Here is a 14,987-nt window from a genome sequence, read left to right on the forward strand (position 1 = left end):
ATATGTGCCAAAGTATTCATTAGTATTCCCCTTTCTGTCATTGTGCTTGCAAAAAAAGTTTGTATCTGGCACCTGACTGCAGTTCGTATTGGCACAGACCAAGATGCTTTGCAGATTTTGATAATCATCTGAAAGTACACCAGTGTCTCTACTTTTTGGATACAGTAGAAGTTGTTCCTAGGTAACAGCGGCAGAACTCCTTGACCGCTTTCTGATGTAACTGGAGAGCAAGCAATTTTTTTCAGTGCTCCGTGTGACATGGCTGCTTAAAGCAAGTTTTATGGTACCAACTGGAGAAAGAAAAATAGTGACTTGTTTCCCTCTTCCAGGTTAGGGGATCTGCACTAGGACTTTATGAGAAATCGTTTGTATATCAGCATTTTAGGCCCCCTGCCACCATTCCGTATAGCACTAACAATGGAGCCACAAAAATCGTTCTGAGATAAAAATAGGCTTTGGAATCTATTTTGGTAATAAAAAATTGTCTATAGTGAAGTACTTTTTCTTTGCCATAGGGTGTCTCTAGGGTAGGCACAAAACAAAATAATAACTCATAAAGACTATTCCATGAACTCTCCTGACACTTCACTGTGGAGACTCTGCTGAGAATGGTGACCACTCCTTTGGCATCTGCTCATGAACAGGCTGGTGGACAAGAATGAATTCCTACTCTAATACATATTTGCCACTGCAAAACTTAATTTTAATTTAGAACCTTGTTTGAACTGAACATGATAGTCATTTTTAAGCAGGCTTTGAAATGCTGGCCCATGGGGCACCAGATTGATCTTAGAAACAAATACTTAAACTAAGGTGTTCTGTAAACAGATGGTCCTGATTTTGGAGGCATTTGATGATATCTTCCACATCTCATTTGTCACAGTAGAGCATAAGTTGGCCTTGACCTAAGCACACAGCTCTTCTTGAACTTTCAGGACTTTAAGAGGAAGATTGCTTTCACAGACTGATACTGTTTCACAGTCTTGCTCTCCCTGAAACCTTAGGGGTTTAAAAATTCTCACACTCCTCAGAGATTTTAACCTAGTCCGCGTATGGACTTCAACTACTGTTTAAAGGTTAGTGCCCAACATTTTGCTTTGTGGAATGTTCGCAGTGAAAATCCGCTTAGCCGAAGTTCTTCAGCAATGCCTTCTGCACGGGCAAGAGGAATAGCGTAGTCTTTACGCTTTAGAAGATGTAGTTTCAAAGATTTTTGGGAAGATGAAGGGAATTAAGAAAAAAAAAATATACATTCTTTAGTTGCTGTTTATTGCAACTACGGAGTTTTGCTTCTCTCTGGAAGAACAGCAGGTGGTGTTCTTGATCCTTCCAAATGGAAACTGTACTCAGTAAGCTCCAGTAAGGTCAGCATTATGCCATCCAGCCCAGCTTGCTGGTTTTAGCCCCATCCAGTTACCCTACGGATCTTTCAGCTTCAAGTAGTGTTTTCTATCAGTAAAGGGAAAGGAGGTGTTTTAAGTGGGGACTGGGTTTTGACAGTAAATGAAGATAAGACCAATACAAACAAAAGTAGCTAGCTGGCGAGTACATACTTAACCATGCTACAGCCCAATCCAACCTTAAGTCCTGAATTCAGATGACAAAGATGCTAGCTGTGTATGTAACCCATAAGTAACACATCGTAGCTATTAAACTGTATGGCTCCGTTGAAGTCATTCCGGTTGTGCTATGTACTTTAAGTAGGAACACGCTTTCACCTGCACATTGTAATTTCCCACCACAAGCACCCCAAAACTTAGAAGAAGCAACTGTTCCAATTTCAAGATCTTTCATTATTTGAGAATAGCCACTTGCTTGTTTCTCAGCTGGCAGCTATAATCTGTGCTGAAGATCATGCATTTGCTGTCTGTCATCCCTTACATCTTACAAAATCTGGATCAGAAAGGCCATTAGCAGTAGAGAGGTAAATTCTCATCCCGGTCTTGACAAACAGGTGGCAATTAAAACTGGCAAGTATCAATATATATGCTTTTTTTAAAAAAAAAAAAAAAAAAAAAAATGCTTCAAGTGGAAAAACCCACCTTCAAGATTCCAAATCCTTAGCTGAAAACATTTAGGAAAGTAACTTGAAATAGGCAATTCTGAGCAGAACTTCAAAATTTTGGGGAGAAAAACCATTCTGAAAATATGCTAGGTTATCTAGTCAGCTGGATTCCTACCCAAGGTTTCTTGCGGCAGGGTTCCTGCAAAGGCGTCATTGCCAGTTCTTTTGAAGTTTTCTTGTAAACGTATGTTCCTTAGGCTTTCAGTATGAGAAAGAAAAATATGGCCACTTCATTTATTCTAGCAGCATTTAGTGCTGCCATTCCCCAGTCCTCTCCTGTTCATAGATACTGTGAAATAGGGAAAACTGTATGTTTTACCCAAGATGTTATTCAAATACACTTGTTTAGTTTTTGGGTTTGTTTTCCTAGCATGCGAACAGTAGAAAACAATAGATGGTGCTGTTGGTGCATTAACAAGGTCATTTCACATTTGTTTTCTGGTCTGTGGCTGGAATTTGTCGGAATTTTTTTTAAACAACTTTTATTTAAAAAAAAAAATAATAATAAATTTCTAATGCTAAGCTTTTATCCAAGATGTTCTGCTGCCACTGAACCGGTCACCATTTAGCTTTAACCTGAACTGTGACCCAGGAAATCCTTCAACATAAATAACCTTGGAAACTGCCATGACCATTTTTGGAACATGCTCCCTCCATAAATCTGTTACTTTGTTGTGCAATGTTGAAGTGTGCAGTTGTTTCTCTGATTAATTAGAGTAAAAAATAAACTTGCACGATCAATCCAAGCTGTGACATGTTTCAACCCTGGCTGGAAAAGGCCTTAAAGCCTTCTCAAGAGATCTGCCTTGGGATTTTAAGATGCATGCTTGCTTTTGAGTTTGCTTGATTTGACCAGATAAGGTGGCTGCTGAAGAGTTTTAGTCTGTCACAGCACCGCCATGCTAGGTTAGTAAGGGTGGGATTGAACACAGGGACAGATCACGCATGTTGACTACCTGCCCCCACTAAAAATGACATAACAGAACTGTTCTATGTAATAGTGTTTATTTTATTTCACATATTACCCATGGAGAACAGCTGATACATTCTCTACCTTTTTCCACCAGTCTGGAATGCAAGATAAAAAAAGTATGGAAAGAGTTTAACATTTGACATTCACAATATGAAAAATAGAGGGGATACAATGTTTTAAAATGTCCTTATGCAATATATATAAAAACCATATAAAAATAAAATATATCTTAAAAAAGATACAAACAGGACAATCTTAAATATCAATACGTATCTCATGATCCACACACACTGCACTTATAATTAACAAAAACCACATACAATTGCACTTTTCCTCTCTGTGACGTTCAAGTATATCGCAGTCCCCGGAGGGACTATAGTGAATGTCCGATTTCCAGCCGGGTGCAGATAACGCAGAGGGTAGAGCAGATGTGGGCGGCCTGTCCTTGCCGAGGGCCGAGCGCTCACCCCCCAAGCACTCGGGGGCAGAGGGGGAGCCCGGGGCCGCGGCCCCCGGACCCGGAGGTGCCGCGCAGCGGCCGGCGCCCGCCGGCGGGTCCCCCCGGCCCCGCGGCGCTCCCCTGAGCAACCCCTCCGCGGGGCAGACGGGGCCGGGGCAGCTCCGAGCTCAGCCGGCCGGCAAGTAAGGGCCGCCCTTCCTCCGCGTTCCCCGGGTGCAGCGGCGGGGCAGGGGGCGACATGGCGGCCGGCGCGGGCAGCGGTGCGTCTGGCAGCCGCGCGCCCTCCAGCCCCAGGTGGCGGCGGGCGCGGCAGCCGGCGGTGCCTCGCCCGAGGAAGGTGAAGAGTCCGTGACCGACCCGCCGCTGCGGCGGGCGGAGGGAAGCAGCCCCTGCACAGCTTCCCCGCGCCGGGGTCCCGCCCGGACGGGAGCTCCTCCAGCCATCCGAGCGGCGGCGGGCCTCCGGGGCGTCCGTGCCTCAGTCCATCCATCCGAGACGGCCTCGGCCGGGTGCTGAGGCGCTCAGACCCCGAGGACGGGTGCGAGGGGCTGCGCCCTCCGCGTCCGGGGGGAGCGCAGGGGGCTGCGGCGCTCCGGCAAGGAGCGCCGCCTGCGGCCGTAGCCCTGGGGGCTAATCTTGCTGGCGGGGGCGGCGTCGTCCTTGTCCTTGTCGGTCAGCTGGTAGATCTGGTGGGCCAGCTTCTGCACCGTGCACGTCCCGAACCGGCACCCCGTGCGGATGGCTTGGAAGTGAGGGAAGCTGTTAATGCTCTGGCGGTAGCGCTTGACGCGGACGTGAGCATCCTCCCGGCTGCTGCGAGGCGGGAAAAGAGAGAGCGGGCGTGAGAGAAGCGCAGCGGGGCCACGGAGGAGGGCACCCGGCGGGCCCGAGGCGACGAGGGCAGGGAGCCCCGAAGCTGGAGGCGGGACCGTCCCGGAGGTGCGAGAGTCTCCCGCCGCCCCCTCCCCCGGGCATCCCCCGGCTCTGCCAGCTGCCGAGAGGCTGGAGAGGGGCGACCTGCGCGCAGAGCGGAGGCTGCAGCCGATGGGAGGAGAGGCCCCACCGTTGTATGGTTGTTACTTTATCTGCAGATCCAGAGCTCAAGTTACTATTTATATTTGACTTTCACAGCGAAGGCGCTGCTATCTCCCGCCAGCTGAGGAGCGCGGGGAAACGGAGGCGGGAGGCTACTTTCAGCGCGATGTACAGCCCGGGCAGCACCCGTCCCCGGGGCCTGGGGGATCTATACCGCGAATAAGCCTGAACACCCGGAAACGAGGGGACCTCGAAACTTTTCACTGCCTCGAGCAAGTGCCCGAGCCCAGAGGGGGCTGGAATTTACCTGGGGTGCGAGACTCGGGAATCCTCCTTCACGTCCTGGGTCTGTACGAGGGGCTGCACGTCGGCGGCTGCCCCCAGCCCTGGAAGCGCGCCCGAAGGCTTCACGTCCCGCTTGGCTCGGCTCAGTGCCCATTTCGTCCATCTGAAAGGAGCGCAAGGGAAGAGGACAGCCTGTTAGCACAAGCCTGAGGGGCGGGAGCCAAACCAAATAGATTCGAGAGTCGATAGTCTTTGCCAGCGCCGAGATTTTTTTTTTTGTGTGTGTGTGTGTGTTTCCCGAAAGGGCATGACGCCTTTTAGGAGCTGTGCAATTCCCGCAGGGACTCCAGTCCCTCTGCTCGCCGCCGCAGCGGCTCCGCGGCTTCCCGAGCGCGGCTGGGCGCTGGCAGGAGGGCGCGCTCTGATACTCACTTTCTTTTGAACTCTGTCGCTACGTCCACCCTTGCAGCATCCACCCCGAAGAAGGTCACAGAGCCGAGATAGAGCAGGGCTACGTGAGCTAGTTTCATTCTGGCTGGGCTCCTGGTGGAGGAAAAGAGAAAAACTGTAAGCATGCTTGCTAATAAAAATCAAGTAAGGTCTGTCCTTTATTTCTGGTGATTGCAGAGAGCTCCTTCCCTCGGAGAGCCCCCAGGCTACCGGGGACTTTGTGTGCAATATGAACCAGAAGCTAACATTTGCTTAGCAACTTATCACAGAGTAAATTACAGAGCCTCCAAAGTTTACGTTTGTCGAGAGCATTACTTGCGGAGGCGGCTGAAAACCGGCAGGATTTCCAGAACACCCCCAGCGGCTTGCACTAGGATTTAGCAAACCCATAAGATTATAGACTATCGGACACATCGTTTCCAAACTCCAGCAAGTGTTTTGCTGAATAGAACCTTATCCCCTGATAGCTCATCTTTCCACTTCACACACAGAACCAGCTAGTTCTGGATCTTACATCGTAAAATGCAGCTGATGCCAAGAGACAGTGCAAGGCTCTGCAGCACGACTCCAAGCTCTTGAAAACAGTCCAGGTTCAGTAGATTTTTACTTCCTCTCCACCTCCCATGCATCTTTTGTTGCTGTTGAGCGAGGAAAAAAGAATAGTTCTTACCTGACAGTGAGGATAATCCACTGCGACAAACGTGCTTGTAGTAGCAATCCGGACTTGCAGGGTTTCCTGAGGAGCGAGGACTTCTTTGTGTGTCTGAAGCAACCACTGCCGAGCTGCGCTCCACCGCTCCCTTTTATAGAGCAGCGCGGGGGAAGTGGGTGGACCTTGGCGTGGCTGGGCGATTTTTCTTTGACACCCCCACCCCCACATCCCGAGCGCTTCTTAATCGTTCTAGCGTGGATTGGGGGCAACACATACTAGGGTAAAAATAAGAGGATTATTAAAAATTATCTTAAAAAATCCCCTTAGTATTTTGTTAATTATAACGACAGCTTTCAGGTGTGGATTGTGAGTCGTGGCATAACTTGCAAAGTATGATAAACCCCTCAGTCTCTTTTACTGGGGACAGACCGTCGATATACAATTATATTTACACAGTCTGTAGCATAATTTCTCATTCTAGGCATCTTAACTTCAGGTGGCTGGACGCAGGGGAGTGGGAAATAGACCCGATCAGTTTCAAAATCCTTGCAAATCCATCAAATACCAAAGTTAGAAAAATAAACCCATATTAGGACAACGTGAATTATAATGAGTAACTGCAATCAATGCCAGCCTTCTTTACATAAGTAAGGAGGTGACAAATCATACATCATTAATATTTATGACTCATCTTGAATGCATTTTTCATTTAATAAGGTGTATTTGATTTGCTTGATCGATTCAAATAAATCACAATTTAAATGGTTTTGGAAGATGAAGGTTAGAGCACACCTTTGAACAAAGGAAGTGGTATGGCTTTGGGGCAAACACAGGGTCAGTGAAATGCTTGGGGAAGATTTGCCGTGCATCGTTTTATCCCCAACACGCAAACCTTTTTATATGTGAGTGCACTTACTTCCCTGGTTATGAAGCTAAACCAGTGCAGGACCAAGGTCTCTAACAGCATTCTTCCCGGCTGGCTAGCAGCAAAATCTTTGTCTGCCCACCTTTTGTTGTTTTGTGGTTTTTGGGGGGTTTTTTTACGGTCTTTAACATCTTTGCTGCTCCGTGATGCTTCAAAAATGCAGAAATCCGGCTTCGCAGGGAGTACTGGAAGCCAGCACCAGACGGACGGTTTCTCTGCCTACTTGTCACAGTTCAAGTTCAGCGGAACCGAGGGAGCTGCCCCAGGAGACCTGCGCCCTGGGGTGTCAGCGTGCCCTTCCCAGCGGGAGACACTCGGGAGGGAGGCACGGACTGGTGTGTGCGAGATGTTTCTCTCACATCTTGCCCCAAGCAAAGTGTTTCAAAAATCAGGTCAGCATCTACTCGTGACTCTACCTTTCTAGATGACCGCGGTGTACACCACCACCCTGGAGAGGTATGTGCAAGGGGATGACGGAAACTCTCCTGCGCACGGCTGACTCGGTCTACGGTACCCGCTCCCTCCCTGCAGCGGCCAGGCATCTGGAGGCTGCTGCCCCCGGCACCTACCTGTGCTAGGGTAGGCTGCCCCAGCTGCCACCCCGCCGTCCCCTAGGCCCTCTCCGCCGGCAGCTGCCAGCACGGGGGGGGCAGCCCCATCGCACCCACCCCTCCCGGCCCGTCTTCCTCTCCCGAGCCCCCGGCGCGGCTCGGCGGGGCGAGGCCGTTTCCCCGGCCGTGAGCTGGCCGCCGGGGCAAGCCCCGGTCCGCTCCTCGCCGCACCTGCCCGGCCAGAGCGCGGGGCGGGAGGCGGCGGCGGTCCCGGGCGGGGGGCCCCGGGCGGGGGGCGCGGCCCCGGGCCCGGCCTCATCCCCTCCGCCCGCGGAGCTACGGTCCCACGGCTCCGCCCTGGACCCCGCTCCGGGGCAGAAATGCGGAGAGCGGGAGGCCGGGGCTGTACACTCAGGGGGGAAGAAATGCGAAAATAGGTGGTCTAGAACGGGGCTGTACCGCGACCAGAGCTGCACAACTGCATCAGACTGCGATGGCTGGAATTTAGAGACCTCATGAGGCAGCGCAGGCTGGAGCGAGTTCAAGCATTTCCTCAATCAGCAGAAGTTGAAACTGAATCTAAGTTCTCCGAATGAGAAGGCAGGATTTTGTGTGACGAGCATTGCATTGATTCAAATTAAATCTCCCGTTCCAGTAAAAAAATCACACGCTTTGCCAAATGCTGGAAAATCCCTCATTAAAATCCTTGGCTAAACGGGAAATGCATTTTGTGTACTCTTAGGCAAACAATGCAGAAAGAATCCTATGTTGGTTTAGGAATAGTAACAATAGTAGTAACACAGCTCACAGGTGAGTTCTGTACTGACTACAACTGTCATTTTAGTGACACAAAACTAGCTCGTTCTAATTCATGAAGTGGCAAACTTTGGCACACAAATTATCAGTTTGTTGCTGATGTGATTTGTGAAAGGGCTTCAGCAGGTAAAGCTAGTTCAAATGTAACACAAAACATCATGTTCTTTGTTCAGATGCTCATTTTCTTCTTCCTAAGCACGTGCATTCTCATGCAGTTTGGAAATGAGCAAGAAGTCGCTGAATTTGTACTATGAGGTAACAGTGGCCCCTTTTAAAAATTATTTCATCAACAGTGAGTGATTTCCTCTTAAAAAAAAAGTTACACAGAATGTTCCATGCAAATACTATTCACAAACTGTTATTCTGAGGCAATGCCACACAGTTCAGCAAGACTGGGCTCTCCTCTGAAGTGTAGGGTCTCCTCTGGATGCTGCCTTGTCCATTGCAGGGAAGCTGGCCTGGACAAACATCCAGCTCTGGTGCTTGTTTACTGATTATCTTGGGTGTGTCACTCAACCTCTCAGTGTTGCCATATGTACAAAAGACTTTATAGTATGTATCTGCTCTGGCAGGAGATTGTGAAGATTAGTTGCTGTTTGTACAGCATTTTATTCAGGCTTGGTTTTATTCCAAAAGCAAAGGTCTAAAATCTGTAGGCATCAATGCACAATCTGTTTGAGGTAAATATTCTGTGCTGATTATGCAAGCAGATTGTTGTTTGAATCTAATGGAAGTGCCTTTGCGTGTTTCGTTCTGAGTTTAAGCAAATTTTACTGAATTCATATGCCATGAGTATTAATATAATTGATTATATTTCAAGTTGTGTGAAATCAGCAGAAATATGACGCTAACAGAAGAATGACACCCCATGAAGGATGTAAAACCTCAGTCAAGCTCCACACAGAAAAGCCTTGCTGTTAGTACATGCACTCAGCCAGCTTTGTCTGCGCCAAGGGGCAATTCCATTTCTGGTAGTCCCACTGGAGGTGCTTTTGGTGAGCCTTACACCTCACAGGTTTGAGCACACCAAACAAAGCCTCCTAAATCAGAGTGGGATGAATATTGGTAGGGGGAAACTTTTTTGGGGTCATGGCTTCTTCCCTGTTCTGCCGTGGGGTGGGGTGACACTGAACTGAGGGGACTGCAGGTGGAGTGTGACCTTTACATTTGCTGAAGGAGGAGTTGACTGCAGAAGGTATTGTGAACCTTCACATCTTTTTGGTGTTAAGCGCACAGTCTGAGTGTGGCAACATTGTCCCTTGTGTGCTTTCAGTCTCCTGGAGGGGGTGCAGCCCAACAGTTTTTCCCCTGGGATAAGTATTTGGCTGCTTACTGGGTCCTTCTCAAGACTGCCACTCTGTAAACCCCTTCATCTCCTGTGAGGAGCCAGGCTACTTCGCTGCAACAGAGGGAATTATGGTTTTGGTGGTCTGGATGAAAGTTCAGTTTACTTTGCATTAGACTTTAGGTGAGCAAATAATCTGTCTGCTGTGCTTCCTCATTTGTCCTATAAGAACATAAGATTGCTCTATACTTAACGGAAGGAAGTAACTTGCGGATGGCTGACTTCTTTTGCTGTCCATGCAGGTACACAGCAGTGTTCAAACCCAGACGGACAGTGGTCATGCTGTTACATGAGTACTTAAGACATACCAGTTCTTATGACATGCTTTATAAAGTAACGAAGCTATGGTTCAATTGGTCTAGATGAAAGAAGGAGCAAGACTGTAAAGGGGGCACTAGTAGTATTAGCAAATCAATAGGTAACATCTTCCTTTTGATCCAGCATTTTTTAATGCCCCAGGAAAAGTTTTAGGTGATATTCTCCTGCTAAAGGTGCTGGCTTAAAAGAGCAATGAGACTTCACTACTGAGATTCGTTATTCCATATTGAACCTTTCTATGAATGCAGGTACAACCACCATAAGGACCCAGGTAATTTCTTAGTGTCTCTAAACTTTCCCTCCAGGCTTAGCTGTACAGAACACTATCCCTTACCTTTGTAACCTATTGCATATTTTGGCTTTGTGCTGTTGAACAACTGCAGTGTCCCTCCTCAGGAGTTATGGTGATGAGCTTTATCCTTCTCCACCTCACAGGGGTGATGTGTGGCTTCGTAAAGAATTGTGTTCCTTTGTTGCTACTTCAGAAATTATTTTAATCAAAAAGCTCAGTGTTTTGAAAACATCTTTGTGGGTTTCAGTCACAGAAGTCTACAGGATAATGAGCCAAAATGCCTATGCATCACTTAAGCAAGGTATTCCTTCTTCTGGCTCCTACCTAGCACAGAAAGTGACTGACCCCACAGCGCGTCTCTCTTTCTTGAAAAGTATATTACATCTTTTCAATGTACGTATTACACAGTTTTCTTTGCTCCTAAAGTTAACAAGCAATTTTATAAAGTTTAGGTCTTTCTACATGGCATCTACTTCAAAAGAGTTAAGCCACAGGGTTGATTACTCCAAGGAGATTTCGACTGCTTCCCTCCTCTGAGAAGGCACAAGCGAGAAGCCTGTCAACCAATTTGCCTCTGGGTTATCAGCGAGGCACTGTATCGGTATGTCCCTACTAAGTAGGAGGTGTAAGAATTGCATGTTTGAAACAGTGTAAACTGTGTAAAACCACTGATAACTGTCTGCTGGGTCCCTCGTGAAGGTGGATTGTCAGGAGCAAACCCAGTGGATTTGCTGCATTTCCACGTGCACCACGGTACACACGGCTGCTGCAGCTCCTCACTGTAGCACAACTGATGTCCTTCGCGTTGTTTGTTCTCTCCGTGCTGTCAAACAGGACATACATGGAAGCTTATCAGGACGTTTTGGCAGACTCCGCCAGTCAACCGAGCGCTCTACTGTCAGACACCCTGTTTATCACCAGCATCTCTGCAACTGCTGGCAGGCCCGCCGGGCTTTCGAGGGCGAGAGTCCAAAAGGTGCCGGCCTCATCTGTACGCTATGAATAGCAACGCGGCATCTCCCCAGCAGCTGCCGCGTGTGCCCAGGCCGGCAGGTCGGAGGCAAGAAGGGTGACGTCGAGCAGCCACCGCCAAGCTCCCACCCCCGTGCGCCGCCACCCGCGCAGAGAGGGCACCCGTGTCGGCCGGGGCGGGCAGGAGGAGGCGGCAACCGGCAGCAGCGGGCAGCCGCGCCGCGCCCCGCAGGGCAGCGCAGGGCAGGGCTCTCCTCAGGGCGCCGGGGGTCGCGGCTGCTGGTGCGAGGCAGCGCCGGGGCTGCCCTCCCTTCCTCACCGCTCGGCTGCCTGTCGGGCGAGCGGCGGCACCGCCGCGCAGCCTAGCCGCGTCTCGCCGTTGGGGCCGTCAGCGCCGCGGCACCCGCGCGGGCCGACTTCCCCCGCGGCAGCGTGTGCCGCACATCCCGGACAAAACGTAAACAGGAAACATCCTGGAAACAGGAGTCTCGATTCCCGAGGCGGGGGGAGGTGGGGGGTGGCGTTAACTTCGCCGCGGGGTTTTATTCTCTTAAGCGAGGGCGACGCCCTTCCCCGGTAGCTCCTCTCAGGAGAGGTCCCCGCGGAGGGCGGTGAGGTGAAGCCCCCCTCGGGCACCCGAGTTTTCCCGAGCGTTGCAGATTGATCTGACCTGCAGCGTTGTTTTTTTTTTTTTTTTTTTGTTTTGTTTTGTTTTGTTTGTTTCTTTGGTTTTTTTTTTTGTAGGGGAGAAAGCCTGTCGGAACCGCTGCCCCCAGGTGGGTGCTTCCCGGGGAGTCTGCGAGGAAACAGTCCACCGCGGGCCGTCCCCCGGCCTGGGCCTTCCCTGTCCTCGGTGGGCTCTGAAGCCCCGCGATAGCGTTTGCCCCGGCGACCGCCGAGGACAACCCGCAGCACCGGGTCCGTGCGCCCCAGCCGCCTGCCGCCAGCAAGCCCTCAGCCCACGCCCAGCCCGGCAGGGTCACGGCGCGGCGGTCTCGGCGACGCGCAGGCGCACAGCGCGCCCGCGCCTCCAACATGGCTGAGGTGGTGCCGCTTCTTTTGCAGTGGGCGCAGAGGGGAGGATGCTGAGCTTCCTGGGAGTTGCCGCCGCCGTAGCAGCAAGGGTGGCGAGGCCTGAGGCGGGCTTCCCTCAGCCATGGCCAGGCTGGCAGACTATTTCATTGTGGTGGGCTATGACCACGAGAAGACAGGTAGGTGTGGCTGCGCGCAGGGCTGCCCCGCGGTGCCTGGCCTCTTCCCCCCTCCCCTCGTTCCTGCCCGGCCCCGGCCCTCTCCCGCCTCCGGTCGGGCCGCAGGAGGAGGAGACTGCCGCGCGTACAAGGCGCGTGTCCAGCCGTGAGGAGGAGGGCGGCTGAGGGCGGTGGGGACGGCCTCACCCTCGCCGAGGGGCGCAGCGCTCGGCGGGGGTGCGGGAAGGGTTAATGCCCCCTTCTTGAGGCGGAACGGGCCGGCGGGAAAGCGGAAGGATTCCTCCGCGTTGCGGCGGCCGGCTGGCCGGGCCATGGCACCTCCGGCCTCCGTCTGGCCGCCGCAACCCACCTGGCGGCCCCGCTAACCCTGCCCCGACCTCGCGGTGAGCGGGGCATGGCGTTGTGCGGGGCCGGGCGGCGGTCGGCCGGGGCGTAGCCCGTGGTCTTGCCCCGTCGCCCTGGCCGTTGGAAACGTTTTCCTTCGAGAAAGCTGGGGCGGCTTAAAATGTCGCCCACAGACGTGCACAGCAGCGGCCCCCTGCCCCGGCGGACAGCCAGTACCCGAGCGGACGCTCCTGGCGGGCGGGCAGCAGAGGCCGGCGGGGTCCTGGGGGTGTCTGTGCGTGCCCGTTTCCCGAGCCGCCTCTGCAGGAAGCAGCGGTGTTGGCTGCCGTTGCCCCATCTTTGTGCTGCTAGCTGAGGCGCGTACACCCGCGGCCTCAAAGGAGAACAAAGACTGAGGGGGCTTGGAGAGCAGCGGGGCTTTCTGCCTGCTTTGACTGGGCGCTTACAGCTTACCGCCTGTTGGAAGCTAACACCTGGGGAAGGAAGCGTGGTGGCACTCGGTGGGCTCTTCAGGAACGGTGGCTTAGAGAATCGAGGTGTTTTCTGTCTGCTCGGGTGAAAGGAAAGTGGTGTTATCTGCTATCGTTTTGTGGGTAAAGAGAGAGTGGTTTCTATTATGTAACTTTCTGTCATGGTAATACCACATCTGTTGCTGGAGAGGCCTTAAATCGGTACATAAACTGATTTGAAAATGAAGTGATTGTCAACTGGTATGTGTTTGTGCTGGGTATTTCAGAATGATCCTTTGAATGTATCTTGTTAATAAACAGTATTTTAAACAGTTGAATGTCCCCTAATTTGTTTGACTTTGCATAAACCAAACAACACTCAAGTTTGTTACTCTGAGTAATTCTTTGAAGTAGCACTGGCGTGTAATCTGTATTTGTTCATTCTAAAAGTGTAGCTAATAAACTCTTAAGAGTCAGACCCTTTTTATTTCTATGAAATATAAATCACATATATGAAATCATTGAATGTGTTTAAAGATACATTGACATACAAAATTTGGCCTAGGGTCTGCTGGATTTTACTATACCAGTATTATTATTCCATTAATTATAGTGTGATTCCCCCTCCCACCCCATTTGGAAATAAACTTGTCCTAATTGTAGTGGCAAAATTACAAGATACGTGGAAGGGAGAGTACTTATGTTAAAAAGACCTCCCCTTTTGACTCTCTCCTGTTTTCCACAACAACAGTAGAGAGCCCAAATCAAAGAAGCAACTAAGAAATCTAGGGGTGCTTTTAAGGAGGAGACAAAGCAAGCTGGCTGCCTTCTTAAAGGGTATGATCAATGTGACATAGCCACTATGTGAAATAAAGTCACAGATGACACTGGAAAGCTTTATGTTTGTAAAATGTCTTCATCTGTAGCATTTAAGTAGGTGTTTAACTTCCTGTACATAAATTGTCTCATTAAGTTTAGTAGAATTACATAAATTGTCTCACTAAGTTTAGTAGAATTACTTGCATGGATGAAGTTGAGCAGATTCAGAAATAACTCCAGGAACAGAACCTTAATTTGAAAAGGTCATGCCCAGAAAGTAACTATTTAGACTTCATTATTTAAATTACTCGTTGCTATTTTAATGCTTCATACTAAAAATGCTTGAAGGAACAACATTCCGTTGAAGACTAGGCACGCATTGTTTTCCAGATTCCTTTACCCCCCCGCCACGATCCCGTAATACAAGGAGTACTGACCTTTCTTTTTCTTGTAAATGTCATAGTTTCTTGATGCATTTATTATGCTTCCTTCTATATGAAAAAACAGGGGCAAGTACTTCTGGGATTGTAGCTTGTTACCCACAAAGCTTTTACATTTTTAAGTCTGTTTTCTATTTTTCTGTTTTTTCCATCTTTGACAAGGTTCTGGCTTGGTTTTGATATATTTGATTTTAACGTTGAGTATAATTACATTTTATAGTGTTTTTTTCAGGAATAATCTGTGGAATATCTTTGTCTAAACAAGCAAACAAAAATCCTGTAACCTTCACCCTCTTCCCCAACCTGTACGTCAGCAGCAGTTTGGATAATATGCACTTGCGGTTAATAAGAAAGGATTTTTACAGTAATGACTGTTCTCCCATAAAAGGCCTACCGCCTCTGCTATTTCTCTATAGCAGCCATCATCTGCTCTAACTTCACATGGGTTATATGGATTTATTTACATGTGCCAATATCTGCAATAATACTGAAAAATGTGGTAAAGGTATTGCTTTCCCGTGCAGATTATTTAGCTTTGTTCAGAAATGTTTACTATAAATATCTAAAATGGTTCATTTGTGCAC

General features: G+C 49.7%; 2 protein-coding genes across 6 annotated transcripts in view; one reads left to right on the forward strand and one right to left on the reverse strand.

Moving 5' to 3' along the window:
• Positions 1–3,053: 3,053 nt before the first annotated feature.
• Positions 3,054–6,030, reverse strand: ADM (adrenomedullin). Of its 2 annotated transcripts, none has more exons than XM_075425980.1 (4): positions 5,939–6,030; positions 5,251–5,361; positions 4,841–4,981; positions 3,054–4,308 (listed from the first exon to the last, which is right to left on the reverse strand). In XM_075425980.1, exons 2-4 carry the CDS (start codon positions 5,346–5,348, stop codon positions 4,020–4,022), a joined length of 528 nt encoding a protein of 175 aa, XP_075282095.1. In that variant the 5' UTR covers positions 5,349–5,361; positions 5,939–6,030; the 3' UTR covers positions 3,054–4,019. The 2 variants fall into 2 exon arrangements, with proteins under 2 accessions (XP_075282095.1, XP_075282094.1); XM_075425979.1 differs by having other exon boundaries at positions 3,054–4,311.
• Positions 6,031–12,132: 6,102 nt separating this feature from the next.
• SBF2 (SET binding factor 2) overlaps positions 12,133–14,987 on the forward strand; it is a 288,684-nt gene continuing 285,829 nt past the window's right edge. For all 4 annotated transcript variants that reach the window (XM_075425154.1, XM_075425157.1, XM_075425158.1 and 1 more), the window contains exon 1: positions 12,133–12,350. In XM_075425154.1, coding sequence (XP_075281269.1) covers positions 12,296–12,350 — 55 coding nt within the window. In that variant the 5' untranslated portion in view covers positions 12,133–12,295. The remainder of the gene's footprint in view (positions 12,351–14,987) is intronic.

The sequence above is a fragment of the Opisthocomus hoazin genome, chromosome 7 (assembly GCF_030867145.1).
Source record: "Opisthocomus hoazin isolate bOpiHoa1 chromosome 7, bOpiHoa1.hap1, whole genome shotgun sequence".
Taxonomy (NCBI): Eukaryota; Metazoa; Chordata; class Aves; order Opisthocomiformes; family Opisthocomidae; genus Opisthocomus; species Opisthocomus hoazin.